The sequence below is a fragment of the Chelon labrosus genome (assembly GCF_963514085.1).
Source record: "Chelon labrosus genome assembly, chromosome: 16".
Lineage (NCBI taxonomy): Eukaryota > Metazoa > Chordata > Actinopteri > Mugiliformes > Mugilidae > Chelon > Chelon labrosus.
Window position 1 is genome coordinate 14,433,933 of NC_140349.1, and position 26,914 is coordinate 14,460,846.

Genomic DNA, 26,914 nt, shown 5'->3' on the forward strand with positions numbered 1-26,914 from the left:
CTCACACACACACACACTACAGTGGGAGACGAATGTTCCCTGGGGTGTGATGGGGGGGTAGGTAAAGAGAGGATGTGCATTCGTGTGATATAGTGAAACTGTAATCTAGCAGATTATATTTGTGTGGCTGAGTATGTGTGTTAATGAAAAGGCTGTGATCTGGGTCTAACCTGCTTACGCCTCGCCGAGTCTACGCGGCTCCATCTGCCCTTCCTTTCTCTTCTGCTCTGCTCTGCCCCGTCCCATCTTCCCCATCTCTTCTCTGCCTTTTCTTCTCCCTGCTACTCCCTCTCGCCATCCTCCCCCCTCCCCCTCCTCCCTCTCCTCCTCCTCCTCCTCCGCAACCAGGCAACAACACAAACAGTCCCTCTTCCTCCCGTACTACCACCTCCCCTCGCTCCATCCATCCATGCTAATTGAAAACCTCTTTCTCATTTCCATTCTCAGTACTTACATGTCACCTCCATGGTTCCAAGCGTGGTGCGATACTCTCCACAATGACTGCTGAATCCTCGTGGTTTTTGCCAGAGAAGGAGTTTTTAGCACTCGAAGGGAGACGGGGATGGAAGGAAGGACGGAAGGAAGGATGGAAGGAGGGGAGGTGAGCAGATGGCTCCTCGGAAGAGCAGTGGGCAGTTAGCTTTAGCGTTAGCCACAATAAGGGAAGACTCGTCTGTCAACACAGCTCGTGCACCACCTCCTTCTGCCTTTTCACTTCTATCCCTTTTTGGCTCTTTGCTCCTCCAGTCGCCCTGCCCTCTTTTAGCACATTGTCCTTCATTTATATAAGAAAAAAAAATACCTGCTTCTACTCTATTAAACTTCACCCATCTCGTATTTACTATATTTTTCTGTGTCTCTCTGTTTGTCTTCCTCCCTCCCTCTATGAGTCTAAGAGCATCAGCCAGGCGGCTCTGCTTCGCTTATGTTGATCTCCGGGCTTATGCCCTGATTGGACACACGCCACGATCACAGACACCAATGGTGCTGCAGCAAGCGGATCACATGATAAGTGTGTGTGTGTGTGTGGGAGAGAGAGAGAGAGAGGGATGAGAGAAGGGGAGGAGAAGGAGGAGGAGGAGGGGTATTGCGAGTGGCTGCAAGCCGCTACATCAGTAAGGTTTTTTTTTTTTTTTCCAAGGGCTTGAGCAGAGAGAGATGAAGGCTGTTTTTTCCTCATGTGGGGAAGAAGACGAGGAGGAGGAGGAGAAGCTCTCAGCACTGACGCCTGGATGAAGGGACGGCAGGCACCCGTACAAGACAGAGTCTCTGATAGACGCCCTCACGCACGCAATCAGAGACGCACAGAAAAACAAGCTTGTACACACGCAGCGGAGGGGCTCCATCTTACCGAAACAGAGCCCGAGTAGTGCAGCACAGCAGAGGTAATTGGACAGGGGTTGCTATGGAAACAGGGGAAACGGTTGCTGACGGTCGGAGCTGTGCCCTCGGAGCATCAGACTTGCCTCCATTAAACACACATACATCATGTACACACGGCATTCACACACACACACACACACACACACACACACACACACACAGCCTCTTGTTCTCTGTAAGCACGCCTTTCACTGCTCTGACTCTGCATTTAAAAAAACAACAAGGCAGAAAGCATAGCTGCTCTACAGTGGCGGGTGTGAGGGCTGGACTGCCACAGTTTTTAAGCTTCATTTAAGCCTTGGTCTTAAATGAACATAAATTCACATAGGAGCCTGTGTGTGTGTGTGTGTGTGTGCTGGGCAGATGCTCAGTCAGCCGTGATGAGCCAGCCACTGAGAGAGAGAGCCATCAGCGCTCAGAATATTCTGAAACACCAAGAACCTCCAAACATCGATAAAACCTGAACACAGTGTTTTAGTATTCCACACCTCAGAATCGTCAGCGCGGTCAGCGTCTGGCTGCAAATGCAGAAACTCCACTGGAAATCTAGCCGCACACAAACCGTATTTTGAAGTGGACGCCCTCAGAACTCATCCTTGACACATCTTATTATCCACCCACATGAGGATGTATCCTCTCTGAAGAGCATATACCCTCCTATACTGCATGCGCATCACATTCTGAATGGATGCATGGATACGTCTGCACACTACATGAGAGAGCGGAGCTGGACTCGACTGTCTGGAACATATTTATGAGTATCATTGTGACCACTGATGATTAACAGCACGACTCATTCTTCATAAAGACATCGCAAATTAAACTAAGTTTACCTGACTAATGCAATGGTGTATTAAATGTATTAGTCTAACTGAAATACTGTCTCCCTATAGACACAATGAAATAAAATAATTAAAATTTCACATATCTCTTGGTAAGTACCGTCTTGGTGACAGTACACAGGCTTAAGAGATTGAAACAATTTTTTCACTGTGATTGTTTTTTTTTTCCTTTCAGTATTCTAAATGGTAAATGGTCTTGTTTTTATAAAGCACTTTTCTATCTATTGGCACTCAAAGCGCTTTTCGGTCACAGTGACACATCTACCCTTTCACTCACATAAGCACATATTCACATGCCAGCGCCATGCACTGGGAGCAACTGCGGGTTTCGTGTCTTGCTCAAGGACACTTCGGCATGTAGCATGTTCTGGGAATCGACTCAACTTTAAAACAGTTAGTTTATCATCATATTTATGCTTAGGCTACAGCTCAGGGTTTGAACGGATTTAATTACTCCCAGTGTGATTTTTGGAACCTCAGTTTCTTGTTTACACCATTAGGTAGAAATGACAATTTTCCAATATCTTCAGAGGTGCTGATGTCTCGAGACGTCTCTCCGAGTTCACGGTGGATGCAAACCGAGACTCAGCGTTAGAGGCGGGTGGTGCCAAGCTGCACACGCACCATTAAGCTGATACGAAGCCCCCGAGACCAAGCGGTCTTACTATTGACAAGCTGATGCTGAATTTCAAACTCCCAAGTGTGTGACGAAAAATGAGTTTGGGGAGGGAAGATGGAGAGGGAAGCATCGTCTATTTCCAGCTAAATCGAAACTGACGCTCACCTTCAAGGGAAGGCTGCGATAATAGGTACACGTTGGGTGTGTTAAATTCTTCCCCAAGAACAACTAGAAATAGATATGAATGCGAGATGTGGAAGTCACTCAGTGCCCATTAGAGGTGGCTGCATTACTCCTGTATTTTCTATCATTAAATAAAGTCTGAGTTTGAGTTTATTAATATTTAGAGGATCAGACAAATAGACAAATCTGCTGTCTTACACTAAAATTTCCCGCTACTAAAGGTTTTATGAGTTAAAAACATGATGGCGGTGAGGACGTCAATAGACTGTGGGCGGATTAAGGTTTGCCTGTTTTTTTGTTTTGACTACAATATGTCATGATTCTTTGTAGCCACTTACAGGAGATTAAAAATGCAACAACACATCCTCATTTCTTTTGTGAGGCCTCGACTTAAAGTCGCTATCTGGGCGCTCACTTCAGTCTGTCATGACAGACTCAAGCTGCTGTTTTTTTTTCCCCATCATTAAACTCGATAAAATAAGGATGATACAACTCCAGACTCTCTCAATTCACGTACTCTAATTCACAAACAAAAGAAATAAAACTTCATTCACACACAAAATTAAGAGGCATAAACTATTGCAGTATTATTTTGTTGACATGGGAGGATGCGTTAGCAAATAAAGAGTCACCTTCATACACTCCAGTAGAGTAATTATTAGACTAAAAGGAGACTACCTGCAGAGAAGGACTCTTTGAACGGTGAACAAAGCTATTAGCAGAGGACTGGACGACAACCAATCAGTGTGTAAGCGGTGACTTAGACACAGGGCAGCTTGTAGCTTGTGTCAGACTCTGTGGCGTTTGACACCGTATGATGATCATAATCTGTTTGACAAATCGGGGAAAAGGCACGGAGCGTCTGCTGACTGTTACAACTGATGCCCAATTGACTCCACAACATACAATATCTGTCACAAACACCTCATTACTATCACCGTCTGTCCGTTGCACATAAACATATTTCCTGCGCGCGCCGACTCGACATTAGCCAGCTAACGGGAAGTTTGTCATGTTCATCCAAACTCCACTGAGCTCCAAATGAAGATGTAGGAGCTTTATGAGCGGCTCAGCCAATGGAGGCAGCTAATGTTTCCTGTCGGGGAGGAAACAAAACAATGTGGGGGAAAAAGTCCATCTAAAAAAAAGTAAATGATGCGTATGGAGACCGTTCTCTCAATTAAAAAGGAAAATCCTATTACATGCTCATTAAAAACATTTCCACACCTGGATGTGCAAACCATACTAATAGGATGTAACTGAGAATGAACCCTGTGACTGTGAGTCTCTTCCATCCAGAGTTCACACCACAAGTCAGTGACGTGCTGCGGAAAGCGTACCGTGTCATGATACTGACCTTAAAACAGTAATATTCAGTAGTAACACAATTTCTGCAAATAAACACTGATATCAGAAACTGAATATTTTGAGCCATCAAATATTAAATTATAGGGTTTTCAAACTGTGGACGAGGGACCGTATTATTTCATTTATTCCTTCTTTTTTTCCTGTTGTATATAAGTTTACCTACAAACTGTAGGTTTTGTGTCACGGTGGCAAAGCACGCCCAAATAATGCCAACGCAGAATGACAAACTGTAGTTCCTGGTACAAAAAACTGTTTTGGTCTCTATAACTTCCCTATTCGTGGGAGAGTCATCCTGTACCTCACCCATTTAAATTATAATCAAGTCATGATTTCATTTGACAACAGTTTGTCAAAGACTTTAGACTTTACTATCCTGTACATGTAAAAACAACAAACTTCAGTACCACTTACTAACAGGAGATGATAAAACAAAGCCCTCAAAGCTGCTTCCTTTCTCAAATTTGTAAACCTTTCAAAACGTCGATCGCTAAAAAGTCAAGATAAATAAATGCGTTGAATCTCTCTCATCCCAACAACAAACACATGCAGTTGTACCTTGTTGAAGTCTTCACTTGTGGCTCTCATCTCCTTCCAGGTCTTGTTGAGCAGCTGGATGCAGATGCAGAAGAATTCCTCAAAGGAGTGATCGTGGGTGAAGAACATGGGGTGGAAGTCGTGACAGTTTTCACTGGCTGTGGATAAAAGAGACAGTCAGACTGTCAGCTACAGCAATGTGCAACAAAACACTAAATTATGTAGACTTGTACGTAGCTTATTTGACATCTAAACTACATTTTTTGTGAATTCAGTATTCTTGTTAGGACTGTCGTTTCGTTTTTCCAGGAAGTTTGCTCGAACTCTCACGCGGTCTAACTTTTGTTTATGCTATCACTTTTCCGAGTTGAACACAGTTTGTTGTCTAGCGCGACTTTCACAGTTTCACACTTGCATCTAGTAAAAACCTGCCAGTGACAACAAACACATTTTCCACAAGCAACAGGCAAAACGTGAGCTGAAAAGAAAATGTGAGCTGGTAGTACACATAACCCCACTGAGTAACAAAAACATGTGCAGCATATCCTTCCAAATCAATTGGATCAAATACACTGTACGTATTGCAGCTTTTTCGTTCTTCTTTTTTTGGTAAGAGGAATAGAAATGAGGAGCATTAGCTGTTGCAGCCTGACTCTGCCCAGATCTCACCTGAAATCTCACAAATTTTACATTTACTCTGGTGTAACTGCGTAATAGATCCACTTTCACATCTTGATCCTGATATTTACTGAGAGGCCACACACACAAAAACAATGATAAAAGAGCAGGCAGTCAGGAAACCAAAGGTCCATTTACTTCTTATTTCTCTCCTCTGTTGAGCGACTCATGCCACATGTGCGACAAGGACAAACGGCCCCCACACACAGCTACTGCAAGAAAACATCACTTAGCTAGAAAATGCTGCAGTTAAAGATAAAACTAACTGCCGCTGAAGTAAAATAGTGTATTCTTAAACTAGGTTTGTGAGAGAAAATCTAAAGGCTTGGATGAGATTCTCTGATTCTAATATTGGGTGTCAAGTTATTTCAGGAAAACAGCCAGGAAGAATAAGACACAGTTCTCCAATGAAACAAGACTCCGTTACTGACAATTTAGCAACTCATCAGCCTCGGACACAAAATGGACCTTGGGGACAAACTGTGACCAGCAGTGAGCTGCAACTGGATTAAGATGAGAGGTTTCATTCCGAAGCCAGAGGTGGTTTATTTTCTTTATTAGCTGTTTACTGAAACGTTTCAATCCCCTCTACTTATGTGAGAGCGTGTTTGAAATCCGAATGAGGGGGAAGAGGGAGAGCCTAAACCACATTAAACGAGAGTTACAATAACAAGGCTTGACATTCATTTGAACGGAATTCGCCGCTCTCTCGTCTTGCCGAGATGAGCGGCGGGCCCTGAGCTAGAGGTTGGTTCATTTAAAGAGTTTGAGAGAGGAGCAGCAGGGGCACTGGCAAACCACCATCGGCCATGAAATTAGAAGGAAGGGGTGGGGCAGCAATTGAAACTTTGCGGTATAATGAGCGATGCCCTCAGCCCACGTGCACAGCGACCTGAACCTTGATTTGGAGCGATGGATGGGAGATTAAGCGGAAGGCGAGGTGGAGAATTCAGACGGATGTGCTACCGGTGCCAGCAGTCAATCAGGAAACTAATGGAATCGAGCCAAAACAGATGCTGACTACCTGCTTAGGCAATAGTGCTTTCTAAAGGGACTGAAAAATATATGAAAAAGGAAAAAGGTAATTTAAAAAAAAAAAAAAAACCTTCTTCAGTCAAATATGCTTTTTTCGTCGACCGGCAAAAGTTGTTGAGAAGGCTGGAGTTTGAAGTGACCTCTGAGCTAAATCTGCTGTTTATCGAAAGGACCAAGCGGGCCCCGAGGAGACAAGGTGAGGGGAATTACATGTCAAGGCTTATTTGGGATATTCAGACAGCGAGCCGTCTCATGTGACTCTGCAGAAATTTCTCCATCTTGAGGTTTGTGCGAGGCATGCTGAGTCGCAGACAGTTTTATTACCTCTCGCAGGGCTCAGCGGGACCCGAAGCAGCAAAGATGAGGCAGAAAAACACTGGAGAGTGTCGATGCTCAGCGTTCTGCATTATAAGCCTTTCAGCCAAACGGTTACAGAATGTAGATCACCGAATACGTCATCACACAAACATAATTCAACCTACTTATTATGGGAAAAATCTAAATATAGCCTTGAAAGTGCAGCTAAGTCTGCATTAGGACAGTGCCTCCGACTGTTCACATGATACTGCAGCACTAGGTTTAACTCAGAGACAGTTCAATAAAGTTGAAATTTTAAAACATACTTGCTGCTTTAACTCAGCACCGCATTGAAATAAAAAGTCTAAATAATTCATTTAGCCTTGCGGAAAATAACAAATATTTGAATGGGTGGATTTTGCAGGAAAGTCTAAATGCACAGAAAGACTGAACAATTTATAACTTCCCCCTTTTCAGTGCTGCCATTGCTTTCCAGCCAGCTGAAATGCCACAACTGAATCATCCTCACCACCACAGAAAAGCACTTAAAATTATTCACCTGAACGGAGATGGAGCTGTGTGAGTGCAAAGTCGTGTTACCCTGATTAGTAACTACAGCTTTGAGCTTTAACCAGTAGTTTTTATTTCCAGAATTTTATTTTTTTTTGTTAACCAGAGGTGCGCTTCAGCATTATCCTGGCTCATACTAAAGTCACAGTGATGATAAGATTAAAAATAAAATAAAATCTGCACAATTAAATACTGTAACTCCCATCATTCTTCCTTATGGGCCTTTGCAGCAGGATTGGATGCACCGAAGGTCTGTGCTGAAGAACCAAGCCCCTCGTTACCGTTGCTCCAAATCGTGTAGACGACCTCAATTTGCTGGAGGCCTCCATTTTGAGTGTGTGTGGCAACAAGGAACATTGAGAAACTGCTTTCAACTGACTTCACATTAAGGACTTCTGATGAGCAGAGCTACCCCCCCTCAACAATGTCCTTCTAAGACGCAAGACCTGCACTGTCACTCAATAAATTGACACTGGAGGTGAGAATATTTACTTGAGAATAAGATTATTTACCTAAAGACCTGCACTAACTGTAAAAAAATAAATAAATATACTGTAAAACTGAAACTGAAATCTAACAGAAGGGTGACATTCTGTTAGCGTACTACCTCTGCTCCAAGTAACTTATGCCATTTACTAAAATATGATTGAGTGTTTGACTTTCCACCTGTAAAATTGTATGTGTTTTTAAGTGACCTACAATTTTCCACAATATACTGAAAATACAGATATGTTTAAAAACTATATCAGGTCATCACCCACGTACCTACAACTACTGAGAAACGTAAGGCACAGCAGATGAAGTGTCTAAAGGCGTCTGACCCTTGTGTTGATGGACGAGTCACAGAGCTACAAACACACACTGAACTGGATTCAAGTCACTATTTATGACTTATTCTGGCCAGGCATATGGATCCACGCCAGACAATCTGGATGGATGGAAAACTGACTCTAATGAGTTTTTCTTTGTCCTGTATGCTTTTGGTCCATCTGTATAACCAGATGTTCAGAGCCTGCACCGCTCATGAAGTACGTAACAGGACACCACAATGACCGGTTTAGGTTATGCTCCACCATATGCCCACATGAGTCTGCAGAAGTTGATGTTTTATGATAATGGCACAATACTTTCTGATTATAAGTTATTAGAAAATTATTTTGTGGTCCAACTGGTCGTGTGCTCATCACAATTCCAAATGGTCAAAGCTGATGTCTTCAGATTGTTTGATTTGTCCGAACAAATCTGAAGCAGTACTAACGGCACAGTGCAACAGTTTTATGCTGTGTTCTCATTCAACACACAGTACAATCTGGACGGGCAGACAATGACCCAGACCCCACAGCCACGGTCACACAGTACTGTGATAGTTAAAACTATTTTCAGCCACAAGAAGAACAAGAGGTCCTGCAACAGATGGCGTGGCCCCCACAGAGTTTTGATCTCGACATCATGGACTCAATCTGGTAAAACATGAGGAGACAAAACCAGAAACACAGCTCCGCTCAAACGCTCTGAATCAAAACCTATATGACCAGTAATTTTAAGATTTTAGTTTGAGACTTGGCTGCAGCCATTTTGATTGTTGACATTTACATGTCATGCACATTTACATAATAATAAATTATCTTGCTATTCTAAAATTCCCCCATTTTGTGAATGGCAACTCAAAGGTTGACGTGAACATTTTCTCTGCTTCGCTTGCTCATGATTACAGTCTGACCGATATGACGTGAAAGCCTCATGAGCTCTGGCGGCAGAGAGGAGTTCCAGGTCATCAGCTGCAGACTAAATTAGACACATCGGCACAGTTATGTTCCACAACATCAACCAATTTCATCATGAAGGCGACCACTCAGAGGGCGCCCACAGCTCTTTCATTTTCTCGCCATCCATCCATCTATCCATCTATCCATCTATCCATCCATCCATCCATCCATCCATCCATCCATCCTCCAGGATGTGCTGAGCTGAGGTCAAGGGTCACTGTCACGTCCCTGAAGTGAATGCGTGGCTCACGTATCAAAGTCCATTCAACGCAAAGGCGCCGAGTGCTCAGTGACATCAGCTATGAGCGAACTGCTCGACTGGCGACCGCACAGATGAGGCCGGGACACAAGAGAGGTGACTAAGCATGTGTGTTAAAAGTGTGTGTGCTGTTGTGTAACTGTGTATGTCTGCGCCTGTGTGAGAGAGAGAGAGAGAGAGAGAGAGAGAGAGAGAGAGAGAGAGAGAGAGAGAGAGAGAGAGAGAGAGAGAGAGAGAGAGAGAGAGAGATTTGATTTTTTAAAAACAATTTATTATACAACAAATAAGAGCACCACTAACAAATCAGCTCTAGAAATCAAAACAAAACCACAAAACAAAAAATGACAAAAACAAAACATCAGTTCAAAAAATAAGCAAAGGAAAGATCATCATTTGTCACAGAGCATAGAGCACCAGCAAAGCACCATCTTTTCACAAAAGACTCAATATCTCTTGTTAACCTATAAAAATGAAAATCAACAAGAATTCTAGACTTGACTAAGTTCTTGAAGATAGCTATTGCATCATCTCCCATGTTCTGCTGAACCTTGTTTTTCCTGCTGATGTAGATTGCCAGCTTAGCCTGACCAACAATGAAATTAATAAGCTCACATTTTACTCTGTGCTTCTGATTATAGAAAAAACCCAGTATAAAACCTTGTCTTGAAAACACTATTCCAAAAGAAGAAAACAAAGAACTTAGTAGACAAAACAAAGAACGCAGCCTACCACACTCCATAAAACAATGAAAAAGTGTCTCCCTTTCTGTGCAAAAAGGACACATGTCGCTTATAGCTGGATTTATTACAGACACTATGGCATTCACAGCAACCGCCCCATGCAAGATCCTCCATTGAAGATCGCCTGTTCTCTTTGACAATGGAGACTTGTAAAAAACTCTCCACACAGGCTTAGTTCCATCATCAATGCCCAACTTGTCTCTCCACACCGTATCCATTCTACCTGTCAGAGTAGCCTTGTTAGACACCTTGACCAGGTTTTTATACAGCACCTTCCCAGTAACTGTATGTAAATCAATTCTGTCACATTCCCCAAGCATTAGCAAGGGGCTAGCATGCTCACACTCAAGCAGTGCAGGTGAGAGTCTAGTGAAAGGAAAAGCATCCTCATCATTGCATAACACATTACCCATAGCATAATCTACCAGAAGACTTTTCTCCTGGCGGCTCAAAACCCCATTAAGTTCATCCAGGAACTTCTTGGCATACCTTTGGGATCTTATTCCTAGGTAAGAGGCTGCTGCCTGAGCATTCTGCAGGTCACATCCTGCTGCATTGACAATTTGCCTGAACTGCAAGACTCTTTTTTTCAAGAACAGAGTTTTAAGACCAGGAAAATTACATGACACATCAAATCGCGACCCCAACACAAGAGGTTCCTCAAGCAACCAGTACACAGAAGATAGACCACCAGCCCACTCACGGGTAAACATCCCCCAAACCCTGAAGAGGCTTTTGTAGAACGGTGTCAGTCTCTCAAGAGCAAGTTGCTTCGTATCCATTTGAAAAAGAGCAATGTCCAGTCCCAGGTTACAGACACCATGTAAGATGCCAAGGGCCAGTGGCCTCCAGGCCAGTGCAGATGATGCAGTGAGCAGTCTCTGGATAAACTGCAATCGATAAGTGTCCTTCCTGCACACCAGGTTTGTGAGTCCTTGTCCTCCATCAGCCTTTGATAGGAAGAGAACAGCTTGAGGGACCCAGTGTAACTTATCCCAGAAAAAGTTCACCACCTCCTTCTGAATGCTGTTAAGTAGTCCAACAGGGGGTTCAAGACATGCAAATTTGTGCCATAAAGATGACGCCACAAGGTTATTGATTATGAGGGTGCGGCCCTTATAAGATAACTGAGGGAGCAACCACTTCCATTTCCCCAAACGACATTTAACCTTTTCCAAAACCCCATCCCAGTTCTTTTGAACAAAGGCATCATCACCCAGGTACACACCCAGATATTTGAACCCTTCCTTTTTCCAAATCAACCCACCTGGCAAACCAGTACACCTTTTTTCCACCTCCCCAACCCAAATGGCTTCACTCTTCCCCCAGTTCACTTTGGCAGATGACAGCAGGTTAAACTCATTTACAGTAGTTTCCAACACATTAATATCATCACTTCCATTAACAAAGACAGTTACATCATCAGCATAAGCAGACAAAAAGAAACGGTCAGCACAGAAAGGTAAAGAGACACCCCTCAGATCAGAACGCAGCTTATGTAGCAGGGGTTCAATTGCAATGGAGTACAACATGCCTGACATGGGGCACCCCTGCCTGACCCCTCTCTTAACCTTGAAAGGTGCGCTCAAGCTCCCATTAATTTTCAAAATACTTTCAATGTCACAGTAAATAGCCCTGACCATTGCTGTAAATACAGGGCTAAAACCAAAGGACTCTAAAGTGGACCACAAGTATTCATGTTCAACACGGTCAAAAGCTTTCTGCTGATCCAAAGAGATCAACCCCACATTAATCCCCAAGTTTTTTGAAACAGCCATCAGGTCTCTGACTACAGTTATGTTGTCAAAAATGGAGCGGCCAGGTATACAGTAGGACTGATCTAAATGCACTACATGACTAATTACTTCCTTCAGCCTTATAGCCAGAGCCTTGGATAATATCTTCATGTCTGAACATAACAAGGAGACAGGGCGCCAGTTGCCTATTTCTTGCAGGTTACCCTTCTTAGGCAATAATGTAATAACTGCCCGGCGACAGCTAAGTGGAAGGCATCCTTCCCTCAAGCTCTCATGGAGCACTGCAAGGAGATCCCTCCCTATACTTGTCCAGAACACCTTATAAAATTCAATCGGTAACCCGTCAATACCGGGAGCTTTGCCGTTCTGCATGCTCATGAGAGCCTGATCAAGTTCGTCAAGCGTTAACACTTTGTCTGTCACCTCGTGACACTCGTTAGGCACTCTGGGCAGGCCATCAAAAAAAACAGTGGGTGAGAAACTAACAGATCCCAATTCACATTCATACAGCTTGGAGTAAAAAGATCTTGCATGATTGCGTATCTGAGCAGGTTCAGATAGCTCCTGACCCGTGTCAGACTTTAAGGTGTACATTATCCTGCTCTGACCATTTTTTCTCTCCATATTGAAAAAAAACTTGGTTGGAGCATCCAACAGGGCAACACTCTGAAAACGGGAGCGGACTAACGCCCCTTGTGCCCTGACACCAAGTAGTTCAGCTAGTCTACCCTTTTTCTCATCTAGGAGTTTCAAAAAGTCATCAGTCCTTGTGTGTGTTACTAACCCTTGTAACCCTAAGATGTCATTTTCCAACACTCTTAAAGAGGAGACGATTGCCTTAGTGACACTAGACGTGTACTGCTGACAGAACATTCTGATTTGGACCTTGCCATAATCCCACCAACTTCGCAAAGAGGAAAAAGCATCCCTTTGCTTCCTAAAAGTCTCCCAAAAGAAAATAAAGGTCTCTTTGAAGTGCTGATCCTCAAGTAGTGAGGTGTTAAAACACCAGTACGCACTCCTAGGCCTAAAAGCCTTCACACACACACTACAAAACACAGCACAGTGATCAGAAAAACCAGTTGGCAGAATATAACATGTCTTTACAGTGTTGAGATGATGCTTCAGAGTGTAAATCCTATCCAACCTTGCAAATGAAATATAATTTTCCCTGCTGTGAGACCAAGTGTACTGCCTGACCCCTTGATGCATGGTTCTCCATGTGTCACATAGATCATGGGAATTGATAAGTTGGATCACTGCAGTCTGGGAGGGAACATGAGGCTCTGGGTGATTCCTATCCACCTTGTCATTTACCGTGCAGTTAAAATCACCCCCCACAAAAAGACGACACTCTGAATCCAGACCATGTAACACCTCATTTAGTCTATTAAAAAAAATAAGTCTTTCAGCCCCATTTGTAGGAGCATAAACATTTAAAAAATACAAGGCGTAGCCTTCAAAGACTGCTTTGACCATCAGAAGTCTCCCATCTACTAAATCCTGTATATGACAGGAGAGAGGGAGAAAATCCCTAGAAAACAAAATTGCCACACCGCCACTAATGGAGGACCTGTGGCTAAAGAAAATCTGACCATTCCAATCCTTCCTCCAGTCAACTTCATTCATTTTATCACTATGCGTTTCCTGGACCATCATGACATTTACCTGTTTCAAATTAATAAAATCTATTAAAGTCAATCTTTTCATGTTGTCTCTGGCACCATTTAAATTGAGAGTGCCAATGGTTAGTGTATTAACAGTCATTAAAATGCCATTGGTGACGATGACTGCTGGGCCCTAATTTTTTCCTGAGTTTAGTCAGAAATTTTCGGAGACGTGCAGCCTCCTTCCCAGTAAAAGCATGCTCTCTAAGCAAATACAAAACATCATTAATAAATTGAGAACGGTCAGGAAAGTAATGCTCAACTTCAACATTACGCAGCCCTTTTGTATCAGTTAAAAAGCGGCTTATATCCTCTGCTTTGTATTGCACCGACATTTCAGGAGAAATAAAGTCTCCCTGCGAAGAATCAGACACATCGGAACAGACAGATTCGTCATCGCTATCAGTGTCTGCAACTGTATCACCTCTCTTAGTCTTAGACACTGTGCCACTTACATTTTCATCTACTTTCCTTTTGAAAGGGATCTTAAAATCTCCACTCATCGCAATGTCTTGAACAGGATCTGAGGAACGTGCGCCCGCAACTTCGGCACCTGCGTTCTCCGTGCCTCCGTCCAGCGCTGTCCTATCGGCAGTTTTTGGCCCGTTCAAAGGAGCCAACTCTTTCGTGATCATTTCACTTACAGTAACAGTCTCCACCTCCGGCTCAACTCTAGAGGAACCACCAACTACAACTTCACTGTCATCTGCAATCGGATTTATCAGCTCTACCTCCGAACTGCCAGTATCATTATCGGCTTTTCCTCCCGCTGCGTCAGGCACAGGTGCGCTGGCCTCGGCGGAAGCGGACGCGGTCACAGGACAGTCCACACTCGGTTCAGCCGCCGTTGGTGGCTGACCCGCGTTGTTACTTTTTTGAGGGCAGTTGCGAACAACATGGCCCATCAGACCACAGTTAAAGCACTTTAACACACAATCAGACGTAGCAAACACAGTATAATCAAAACCCCCAACACGGAGTTTCATTGTCACGCTGAGCTCTTCATCAGGATTATGCAGCACCATATACACTTGCCTCCTAAAGGAAACAACATGTTTCAGCAGCGGTGATTTACACCCCAGAGGAATCATTTTTATGGATGAGACCAGCCGACCATACACCCCTAACATCCCTTCAAGCACACTATCTTTAATAAATGGTGGAACATTAGAGATGATAATTTTCTTTGAGGGAGAACTAAGCGGGAGCACAACTATATGTTCGTTGTGAAGAGTAATGCCAACTGCAATTACCTCTCTAGCTTTCTCAACCGTACCAATAAAAGCCACAACCGCGCCATTCATGCGCGAGGCTGATTTAACATTCTCATGACCCACCACATCACCAATCGCAAGACTACAATCCTCTACACTTGCGGAACATTGAATTTTCACACCATGCTGTCTTGTCAGGGTTTCAAACTCCATTCTTCCCGCAGAAGCCACGCTGCCAGCCGGAGCCGGTGGTTGACTCCGCGGGGGGGCAAACTAAGAGAAAAAAACGCAACGGCAGCAGTGTCTGTAGAGTAACCAAAAGCAAAAAAAAACAATCTACCAACAACACGGATAAACAACATAACAAAAGATAGAAAGTTTGAAAACAGGCCAAAGAGGCCGCTTCACTCACACTCACAAGTCACTCCAGCACTCACTCCGCACATGCGCAAACGAGAGAGAGAGAGAGAGAGAGAGAGACACATGTGGGCTGAATGCCACCCTGACATCTGTCAAGGTCCACTGTGTATTTGTTTGTGTGCATGTGTGTCCGTGAGTGTGCGAAAAGTAAGCGAAACAACCCTCGGAGTCACCTTGCAGCTATGCCACATGATGAATACATAGCGAAAAGTGTCATCCTCACTCTAATTACAATGCCAGCATGCCCTCATGTCCAACTGTGACAAGGGGAGGGAGTGTGTGTGTGTGTGCGAGTCCAGCGAGCAGCGTCAGCACCATCTTTCCGGTCCAGTCACTGTTTGCGTGTGTGCGTGATGCCAAGGCAGCAGGTACACAGAGAGGCAGACCACGGCTGGCTGGATGACTTAGCAGGCCGGCAGCGTGCTTCTCATGCTACAGCATCTCTAATCAGACATAAGTAATGGATATTAGTCTTAACCCTGCACGAAATAAGCTTGTTTATCAAAGCAAACCAGTCTATTTCACTGCTTTTCTTACCGACATGGCTGATCTAATTGGGGCGAAAAAGATTACATTGTGTAGATTGCTTTCATCCATCTGCCATTTCTGAACTGCCAACATCAACCCCGAAAAGAGGCATTTTATATTGAACTGAATACCCAGTATGAAGTTCCTCCAATATATCCATAAAGAGAAGCAATCATTTTTAGTCAGCCAAGCAGCTATCAAATTGGCGAGCAGTGCCGAAATCACAACTTTAATAATAGACTAGTATTCAGAAAGGAAACTCATTAGCCTACCAGCGTATTAAGCAAGTAGCTAAATTTGTAGAGTCAGTGTGTCACTTTAAAATGCAGTGTCTCTGGGTTTTTGAGGATACTGGATTCTAAAGTGTGAAACAATAAACTCGCTCTTGTAATCTGAGTTTCTCTGTCGTGAAAATAATGATAATCAAATACAGATTCCAGCAGCAAGTTGAATGCAAGATTACAAAAACATATGCAGATTATAAACCATTTGTCCACAGTATTAAACTAGTTTATTCGTCTATTTTGCAATTGCCAAGTAAGCCACTTCAGGGAGGTAGAGGAGCTCGTGAGGAAGACAGATTAGATAAGGGTGAAAACAGGGACAAGTCAAAGGCTGATTTCCTCTGTGGTTTCTATGTAATTATAAAAATATACTATTTTAGCATGCAGAGTGCATAACAATGGTCAAGATGCATTAGAGGACGATGAATAATGGAGCAACAGATGGACAGAAAGGAAAAGGAGGCAGAAAATAGAACAGCACAGAGTGAAGCATCCAAATTTGCCAGTATCCGGTCGTCCTCTTCTTTTAATAATACAACGAGGCTTGTGCAACTGCATTTAGCCGAGTCAGTGCTCAGCGTCGCCTTTATTAAATAAAAAGCGCAACTCGTTTATTAATACATCAGCTGTTACACCTAAGGCCCGATTCGTCTGATGGAACATCTCAGATGCTGTGAATCATGCTCAAGCAAATAAACACATTAATCTGTGTCAGCGTCGGCCCAAATGCAGAGACAGAATTCTTAAATCGTCACAAAACAACGGAAAATTCTCCAGCTTACGCGCACATATGCGCTCGTGCACCGATAACATGAGGCACACATGCACAGCCTGCATATGCGGGGGGAAGAAATAAATCATAAGTCTACTTTTAAAATCGACTGAAGATTAGACTACATGTTTTGGCAAGTGGAAAAATGATGCAGGTCCTTTCCTTTAATTTTCTGTCTCATGCTTTTTGGAAAGGAGTAATAAGAAATATTGGACACTGGTTGCAAAAACAGCTGCAAGACTCTCCTCAGCTGTATTTATGAGATGGTTTGTACCACTTGATGCAATGCAACTCCAAACAAACCACACATTTTCTTTACATTAGCAGCTTTTGTCTTTCCAGATTCAAGCAGCTCATTATGGGTTCTTTAATTTTTCACTGAAAAATGTTGTTTTGTGTCGTATAATGCAATTTATATGAAAAGTTTACATGACTTTTTATATTTAAGGGGGAAAACAGATAATGGCACGATTAAAAAATGCAACTTCCCTCACATCTGATACTTTCCTATTTCAGATCTTGGCTCCCAAACAAAGGCTTTAATCAACTAAACCTTTTACGTGTGAATACATCTAGTGAAAGATGCACACTGAGGAACCTAAAGAGCTGGGTCTCTTGTGTTAGATTTCGTTTTGTCTGATTTCACCAGTGACAGGCTCTGCCAGTGAGCAGCCTTTTGGGAAAACATCCCGTCTGTTGAGCGCATGGCGTAAAGTTTAAAAAGGTGACAGGTTGACTTTGATGGTAAATTTCATCCAAATATAACAAAACAGGCAAAATTAGACCAGCAGCACTGTCACACACGCTGGGGCTGTGTGTCATCCACTTCACCACTTCAGTCCATCACAGCACTCCGAGAGATGACAGAGGAAAAGAATCTCCAAAAATGCTATAAATTTAAGAATCTCGAGCACCCATCTGTCAAGTTTGTTGTTATTTGTGCACTCCAATTTAAAAACCTTTTTTTTCCTGATGTATGCCTGAGGCTACGGAGCAGAACAACCCTGAAGAATGTTCACCCCCCTCCTTTAACACAAGACTGAAAGTGACAACTGTGAGAAGTGGCCGCTGACTGCCAAATAGATGCTCGTGTCACGATTTGAGGGATACTTGGAATTCTGCGCTTGGCCTTTCCTCCTCTTGCCATCATCCACTTTGCTCATGATTCATCGAGGGAGTCGTACAACGGGGAGCCGCAGCTACAACCTTGATCGTTTCATAAGGGATCAGCTTCCAAACTAATGCTCCGCTAACACCAGTGTTTGCATATTTATGCTCGATCTCGGACACAAATTCTCATCCCACTCGTACCTCATTACAGGGAGCAGCTTAACGCAGAGCACGCATCATGAAAGGCACATTTCAGGCACTAAAATTCAGCACGTTTTAATTATTCGTGAAACCCGAGCCAAGCACTGCAAGTCATTTAAAAATAAACATGGAAAATTACCAAATGAATTTTTTTCAGCAACCTCTCACAAAGTCATATTCTTGTTCAGATTTTGCCCTTAAGCAATCCTTAATGCATCTTATTAATTACTACATAATGTAATGACTTGCCGGCATGTGAGGAAAAACGTCTCAGTGGGTCAGAAACGCAATTAATCCTAATAAAGTGAAACTACTCAAAATCGATTATAATTGAGACCCTGCCTCCCTGCAGGCTTGGGAGGTGGATGTTAACTACAGCTGTGAACGCTTGAACTCGTGTTGGATTGCAAGATTTTATGTTGTGAAAAGTTGTCCAATCCAATTGTCTACAGAAATGTCTCAAAGCTATCCTGCAAAAAAAAAAAAAAAAAATCAGGCTACTATTATAATCCACACTAAATGTGGCTGCTTCTCCTGCACAACCTTGCTATGTTTGAAAGTATTGGAAGTCTGAATGCACATTTAAGTGTCCGTGCCAGTTTACATCCAAGAAATTTAAACAAATGGTTCAGATTGTTTTATAGCCGATGGTGTTTGGCACGTCCCCGACAGTGATTCTACTACTTTCCAGAACTAGGGAGTTTCTGATCTACTGCCGTTTGGACTGGTTTGTGTTACTGAGCCACTTTGTTGTTTTAACATGTTAGTTTGGATCTGATTTAACAGGTTAAAGCACCAAGGTTTTTCTGTTGGTAGAGTCTGGTGGCTTTATAGAGCACAGATCGATAAAACAGCTTCGGTTCACTGATCAGGGCGTGCACACCGCCATCCACTGCAGGTAATACGCTGACTAAAGAAACCGAACAATCCCTTTAATCGGCCCCTTGAGAGAGTTTATCGATTTGTGATTCAGGGATGTAAAAATTCATGCCACTCGAGTTTGTTGCCATAATGACATAATGGTTCAAATATGGATGTTGATGCAAAGAAGTGAAAAATTGTAAAACATGGATGCTTCAGACAGGTAAAAACAGAAGATCTATATTTATCCAGTCGCCACAGTTTCAGTGTGGGCTCCAAAAATGACTGTTACTCATTCAGTAACCAAACAAATGAGAAATACGGTCAGTCTCTCCTTCTATCCCTGAGACATGGTGACTAATGGGCAGAAAAGTGTTTTTGCAGAACGTTATGATGTCACATTGAGGCTGACATTTGTCCTTTTGGATATAAAACATCATCACTTTAAGCTATTTGGGTGAAATGTTGTCATAATTATGAGATGAATCCTTGAGTTATGACCAAAAATGTTTTGGGAGGTCACATTAACCTCCAACAACCTAGACATTCAGGTTGTCAGTGGATTCCAGAGACAGCTCAGAGGCAGGTTGTATCTAAAAAACAAGAAACTATGAATAATAAAAAGAAACAACTTGTATCAGCTGGAGTAGCAGATATTAATCTACTTTGTTAAAAAGACAGAGACCCTACGGTCGTGAAGAAAACAAGATAACTATTTAAATTAACTGCCTTTATTATTTTGACCCATTTATACTGAAACAAAGCCTGAGAATCTGAAATTTGACGTTTGCAGTTTGCTTCGGTCGCAATGTTCGCCTCCCCGCCCAAACACGACTGTGACCGTGGCTGTGAGTGAGTGTTAAAACTATATCTGAGTGCCACACTGTAGTCCAGTCTAAACACATCTCAGCATTTCAATCTCACACTGTGGCATTTCTCAAGGGTTATACACAGATCAGTCATAACATTATGACCACTGACAGGATGGATGTTACTTAGACATGTACCACCCACCTAGACCAGACCAGGCACCCCCACCCCATAGCAATGACACTCCTTGAAGGCAGCAGCCATCCCCAGCTGGATGCAGCCTGACACAGACACACACACACAAAAACAGTTTAGGAACAACTCAAAAAAACATGAAAAACATGAAAAACAGCACAAGGTGTTGACCTGGCCTCCAAATCCCAAACTGATCAAGAATCTGTGGGATGATCCCTACACCCATATGACCCAAAGGCCCCCACTAACAACTTTCTGTTACCAGACACCACAGGAAACCCTCAGAAGGCCCATGTCCATTCTCTGATGAGCCACAACTGTTTTGGTGGCACAAGGGAGACCTACCCAGTATTAGGAAGGTGGTCATAATGTTATGCCTGATCGGTGTAGGTGCATGCGTGGAAGAATGCGACGCGAGTTTGTATGTTGTTGTTGTTGTTTTCATGAGATCACAGCGGGCAACTCAGGAATGTCATTACTTGTGTGAGTTGTCAAGTTAATGAGTCCGGATGACTCCAAGTCACCTGCTGAGCCTGGACATACCGCACACATACTGCCACATGACAAAGAGTGCCTGTCTGCTACTCCCTCTTGACCCTTTTTTGACCCAGAATAGCTTGTAGGCTCAGCTCAAACAGACATAATGAGCTGTTCTCCCAGCAGATGGAGAGATTTCAATTTGCTTATGAATCAGAAAGTCAAAAAGTCAAATACAAAACATGGAGTGATGGCAGGGTCGAAGTAATAGGGTTTAGAGGAAATCCTATAAAAAAAAAAAAAATAGATAAATGCTTGTTGACTGTTAGTTTCCAATTCTCTCCTCACATGTATCACATGCCTCATCTCCCTACAATGAACTTGCCTAAGAAACTCTGAAAACACGCTTCTAAATGTCTTAAAATCATTCATTTGTTGCCCAATATTCTACAAGATGCACTGTCCTTGAGCTAAAATGTTCTGTGGATCTGTCCATGGTGCTGAGCACGGCCCTTTGTTCTGACCTCAGCTAATAGCTCTCTGACAGAAGACGCTGTTCCTAACATGAGGACGTCATGTGAATGTCCCTCTGCAGCCTGCCCAGGCTTGGCTCTCTGTGTGTGTCTGCTCTCTTTTTAGGTGTGTGTGCGCGTGTCCAGGCCTGGACCTGCCGCGCATCAGCACCCTGCTCTCCATCTCAGCGATGAGACGACACACCGTGAATCACCAAGCAGGGCCATTACTCACCATGCCTGGCCCTTTCTAAATAACTTCATAAATATTCCATGGGCCCGGCTTAAGCAGGGGAGTCGGAAAAGCCATGGATTGGCGCCTCCCAGACGCAGATTCCATTAAGAGCCATGTTCCAGCAGGAACATGGCAGGACAATTAATCTTTTAGGATCTGAAGCAGGGCAGAGGCACTTGTGAGAAAGGGAAGGTATGAATTAATGGAAGTTGGTGAGAGAGGGGAAGCAGGGACAGGACGGAGAGAGTGACACCTGCATGGCGTTATGAATTATGTAGAGTCTATCGGCATTGACAGCTGATTTCACTGCTCCCTCACATCCTTTCTCCAGACCAGATCTGCATAGAGATATCTCAACAAAACAAGAGGTGGAAAATGCCAAAAGCCCTCAAAAATCTGTTGACCTCAAACAACCCTGAACAACTCTCAAATCTCTTTCATTTGATTTTTTAATAAATGGGAAGACGCTACTTGATTGTAGACTGGTGGGATTTTTGTCAAATTTATGAAGCTGAGAATAAGAGAGGCAGATCATGAAAGCTTTAGAAAGGATTACAAGTCTAAGAGGGACAGATGTTCTTCAGACCCACAGAGAGAGGGGGAAAAAAAGAGGAATGCAAGAATGAGTAGTGAGATAAATGCAGCTAAAGAGAGCTTCAAGAAGTGAGCAGAGGAAGAAAGACAGCTCCAACAGCTCCCAGCAAATCCAGAATCCCTCTGTGTTTCATCCTCATGAGGGAACAAGAAGAGAGTATGCGAGTGCCAGAGCCATACTGGCATTTCACACAGACGGAGAGAGCAAATGAGCCACAAAGACGTCACCGCCGTCACCATTAATCCGCCGGCTCTTTCTTCTGCCTTTACCCACGGAGGGCTGCGGAGCACCGAGAGGAAAAGGGAAGGGGAAAATAAATAAATAAAATCTGGAATTAACTGCACTGGGGGTTTGGTTTAATTTTATAGAAACCGTATCTGTAAAACAACCATGACTTTTTAATGGAGAACTACGGAGTATGGCTTTAATGAGATTTGTCCACCAGCAGCTTTGGCTCATCGTTTTGCTCTGCACAAGTTTTAAAGCGTACAGCTCTCTCAATTTATCCCCTACTTCTTCCCGGTTTGCATCGTCTGCAGCACCAAGACTGTAAAGGTAGAAACTTTTAAATGCACTGTGCTCCAATGATGGATACTCAGCTCTGGTTGCCAGATCTGTGCTTTGAGATAAATAATAAACTGAATGAGCTATGTTCAACGGATATATTGTTGACAAAAACAATAAAAATGTTAAAGCAAAACAGACACAACCTCCTCGTGTCGGGTACTTCTCCACTGAAAGGTCAACCACGTGATGACAGTGTCGGTGTAGAGCCGAGACGCATTCCCCTCATATTTTAACTTTAGGAGATACACACTGATGCTCTCACATACAGTATATAAACACACACACACACACACACAGAGGGAGACAGTAATGACCAGCCGTTACTCCCCAAGCATCTGCCTGACCCATGTTACCTTCATCCTACTTGTAGATTCATTAGCGTGTGTTAATATACGCAGGACTAATGATGTGTGTGTGAAAATGCACTTAGCTCTCGACGAGAGAGGATGCAGTGCAGCTTATGACTAAGACTGGGACACAGTAGCTTCCTCCCATAAGTATAGGACGCATACAGTGCTCAAAGACTCTGCGCAAATATTTGCCGGAGCTGTGACAGAGATGGATGGCAAGATTAAGATTTGGGACGCAGCAAATAAGAATATATTAAGATGTTGTCTCTTCTCTCCTGTCCCCGGTGATCGTCTGCAAATGATTTGTTTTATTCCGTTATTCCTTTTGCATACATTTCTTTAACAATGTCCCTCGTGGATGACCTATTTTGTGTATATGAGCATCCTTGCGATGCTTTAACCAGGTGTACGTGCTGTTAATATAGCAGCACAGCATACATCAGACACATCAGGTCATTCCCTACAGGTAATGGGCTCACCTTAGGAATTCTTATCCGTTCCCTCATTTTACAAAAACACACATGAACACACTACACCACACCATTAATATTAATATTCAGGCTAACAGCCTTAGTAAAGAGGACATTATACAGCCACTGGGGAGAGGAAGGCTCACAACCATGAAGGTCAAGGTCACTGTTTTAATTCAGATCCAGCATCCAGTCCTACTGGGAAATTTCAGCTCATATGTTTTCAGTAAGTTTTGTGAAATCGTGCACTTGCCCCAGGTCTGTTTATAGGAGCAAGCAAGTCTCTCAAAAACAAAACAAAAAAAAAATATATAAGTTTTATTCATAACGATGCCCTGGGATTCACCCTGAGGATTTAACTCTGTTGCATAAGTGCTCAACTGCATGCATAGATAAGCCTCAGAGATAAACATTTTACCCTATTTGGGGACAGGTCCGCTTGCTTAATCTGCATTTTGATACGAACGCGGTCAAAGCCACATTTGTAAGTGAGACTAAAGGGAAGCAATTTCAGTCTGCTAAGAGAAAAGGTCACGAGGGCATGCGCGGTGTAGCACATTTGGATAAAAATGCAGACACGCTGAATAAAATATAAGAAAGAAGAAAGAATCACATGCACAAACCAAGACACAGAATTTGGATGAAAGAGCCACTAGACCACTGAAAGTAGTCACAGTATATCACAGACGGTTGGTACATTTGGGTGATAAAGTAGTACAGACAGCATGTTTACAGTAAAGTGTTCAGGATTTGACAAGGACGGAGAGCAGGATGAAGACATTTTGCATCAGAGATGAGTCTGGCACAGATAAGAGCTTGTTTAAAAAAAGGACAGGGAAATTACAATATGCATAAATTGTTTTAAAAACTGTATTTCCACTCTGTTTTATCTTGTATTGAAACCTAGTTTGGCAGTTTTATCAGTGACAAGGAGAGATATGAAAGAATTTGGATGAACTTCCTTTTTTTTTTAAAGGTGATATAGTTCTTCCTACAACTTTCAGACAAAAGCTTGAAAAAAAAAAAAAAAATCTGCACTGCAGCCAAGTCTAAATCCTCAGAAAAAAAAAAAAGATCATGAGCAGAAGAAAAGGGCACATCAGTTTAAAACGGAGCTAAAAATGCCTTCTCCCTCCCTACAGGGAGCAGCAGGGGTCAGTCTGGAGCGGAACTGAGACCAACGCGGCCATTTAAACAAGTGGAGACAAATGAAAAGGGCACATCAATTTGGAGTGGACGCAGGCACAGCGTTTCTTTCTCTGCTCAGTGTGCCTCCCAGAGGCGGTATATTGGCCTGAAAGGGGCTCAATGGGGGCGAGGTGCATCACTCCCGGCAGCACAATTACTGAGTATAATGGCTGCTTTCATCTTAATCCAGAGGGACTGTGTGCACTTGTGAATTTGTGTTTCTTGATGTTTATATTCTTGCACATTTGAAAGCAGATCTGTTTTTTTTTTTTCCTCTGTCTATATGCTCACTCTGATGATTCAGTGAGACAAAGAAGTAAGAACAACAGTATAGAGAGTTTAAGGAGAGTCTGTCTGCTGGTGTACACTTACGAAGCTCTCCCACTTTCAGGATCTCACAGAGCATCTTGGTCAGTTCGATGCTGCTGCGGCCAAACGGACACTCGTGCTTGTCTTCTCGACTGCTGTTCTCCAAGACAATCTGGAAGCACAGATGATGAAACAATGAAATCAGAGTCAGATATTTTCTGAAAGGTGTTCTGGGCAATGTACTCTCTGAATACATTAAGAGACATGGATCAAAGTGCATTAAAGCCTCTATATGTAGAAACTTTGTGACTGACTGTTATTTTCTTCCTATACATTCTCAGTCTCATCAGGTTGTTGAGACATGCGTTGCTTTTTGCCTCTGCACCATTTTAACACTACAACTGTACTCAGAGGCAACAGCAGAGCTGTGCTCCTGCAGAGTGCTCTGCAAATATGTATATACACATATATATATATATATATTAGGGCCGGGACTCGATTAAAAAAATTAATCTAATTAATTAGAGGCTTTGTAATTAATTAATCGAAATTAATCACATTTTAATCGCATATAAATATTTGACCTGAGAACAGTGAGAAGTAATTTTTTTCATATGGATTTTTAGTATACCATTGAATAATGACTGAAATTTCCCATCCACGGGGCCAACCAAAGCGGTCTCATCAGCTTCTTCGTTCATGTTCACTGTGGTTTGTTGTTGTCTGAAGTAATGAACGCTAGTTGGTGCTCCAGTATAATCGGTCCGCCGAAACTCATCCAGTGAGAAACGTTCCGCGGTGCAAAAATAAGTGTGATTAAAATGCTTAAAAAAATTTTAACGCGTTATTTTTGTGTAATTAATTAATCTTAATTAACGCGTTAAAGTCCCGGCCCTAATATATATATTTCACAAGGTTCGAATTATTCTCTGCTGCTCTGTGGGCCTACAAGCCAGCAGCATTTACTTAGTTCATTTAGATTATAGGTTAAGCTATCCAGCAGCATTTGGTTAGCTTACCGTATTTTCGCACTGGATTATAAGGCGCTCTGTCAATGAATGGTCTATTTTCGATCTTTTTTCATATATAAGGCGCATTAAGAGAGCCGAAGTCCCGCCCCTTCTACTTCCGGGTTATGGGACCTATCTTTTGAAAAAATATGAACGGCAGTCTATGGCGAAAGATAAATTATTTTCTGGTCCCGATCGACTTGTGCCTTGGATTATACATATGTTGTTTTTCAGAATAAAAAATGATTTTACATGTCAAGAATGTCACAGCTTGTCGCCAGATAGTTAAGTAAAACGCTATGGAAAATACGTAATTAAACGAACTACAAGTCCCGCATGCTGGCGCGTACAGAACCGACAAAAACTCCCTTCGTGTAACTACAGCTCTCGACATGACCCGATTTATAATGATTTTCACCTCGTTTAATGCTTCTGCCTTCGTCCTGCATTGCTGAGCATTGCTCCGTGATTCTCCTGACTACGGTAGCCGTAATGCTGCAAGCGGTGCGGCTTTGAGCGCCGTGAGCGCCGTGTACGACACAAAATCGCTTCGAGGTCAGTAAGCACAACCAGAATGAATCCATATATAAGGCGCTCCGGATTATAAGGCGCACTGTCGTTTTTTGAGAAAATTAAAGGCTTTTAAGTGCGCCGAAGGTTTGAGTTAGGTTTGAGCTGAACGAGCCATACAAGCCAGCAGCATTTACTTAGTTCATTTAGATTGGTTAAGCGTCATATCACATGACTATAGGTTTATTAGGGTTTCTCAGTTGGACAGGGCCTCTAAATGTGTTTTGCCTGGGATTTTGAGGCGCCCTACTTCGATCCGGAGTGCTCTCTGTGTGAATTTAAATTAGATCCCCATACATACACTGTCACATAGTTATTTGCTTTGGTAAAAAATGACCGAATAAAAAAATAAAGTATGAAAAAAAAATAGATATTTAACATTACATGTGTGTGGCCCAAACACCATTTCTGTTAAAATATATCAAAATGTGACCAAAAAAATAAATAAAAAAATAGTGTCATTCCTAAATCTAATTAAGTATTCATATTTACCACATCATGTTCACCATCCATATGTACAGCCCCAAGTTTAGCTGGC

The 26,914-nt window shown here is 42.8% G+C and overlaps 1 protein-coding gene across 4 annotated transcripts in view; it reads right to left on the bottom strand.

Annotated features, from left to right (window-relative positions):
• Window positions 1-26,914, bottom strand: part of elmo1 (engulfment and cell motility 1 (ced-12 homolog, C. elegans)) — a 104,490-nt gene that overhangs the window by 21,472 nt on the left and 56,104 nt on the right. For all 4 annotated transcript variants that reach the window (XM_084563821.1, XM_084563820.1, XM_084563822.1 and 1 more), the window contains 2 exons: window positions 24,860-24,968; window positions 4,951-5,087 (listed from right to left, as the gene is read on the bottom strand). In XM_084563821.1, the coding sequence (XP_084419947.1) occupies window positions 4,951-5,087; window positions 24,860-24,968 (246 nt within the window). The remainder of the gene's footprint in view (window positions 1-4,950; window positions 5,088-24,859; window positions 24,969-26,914) is intronic.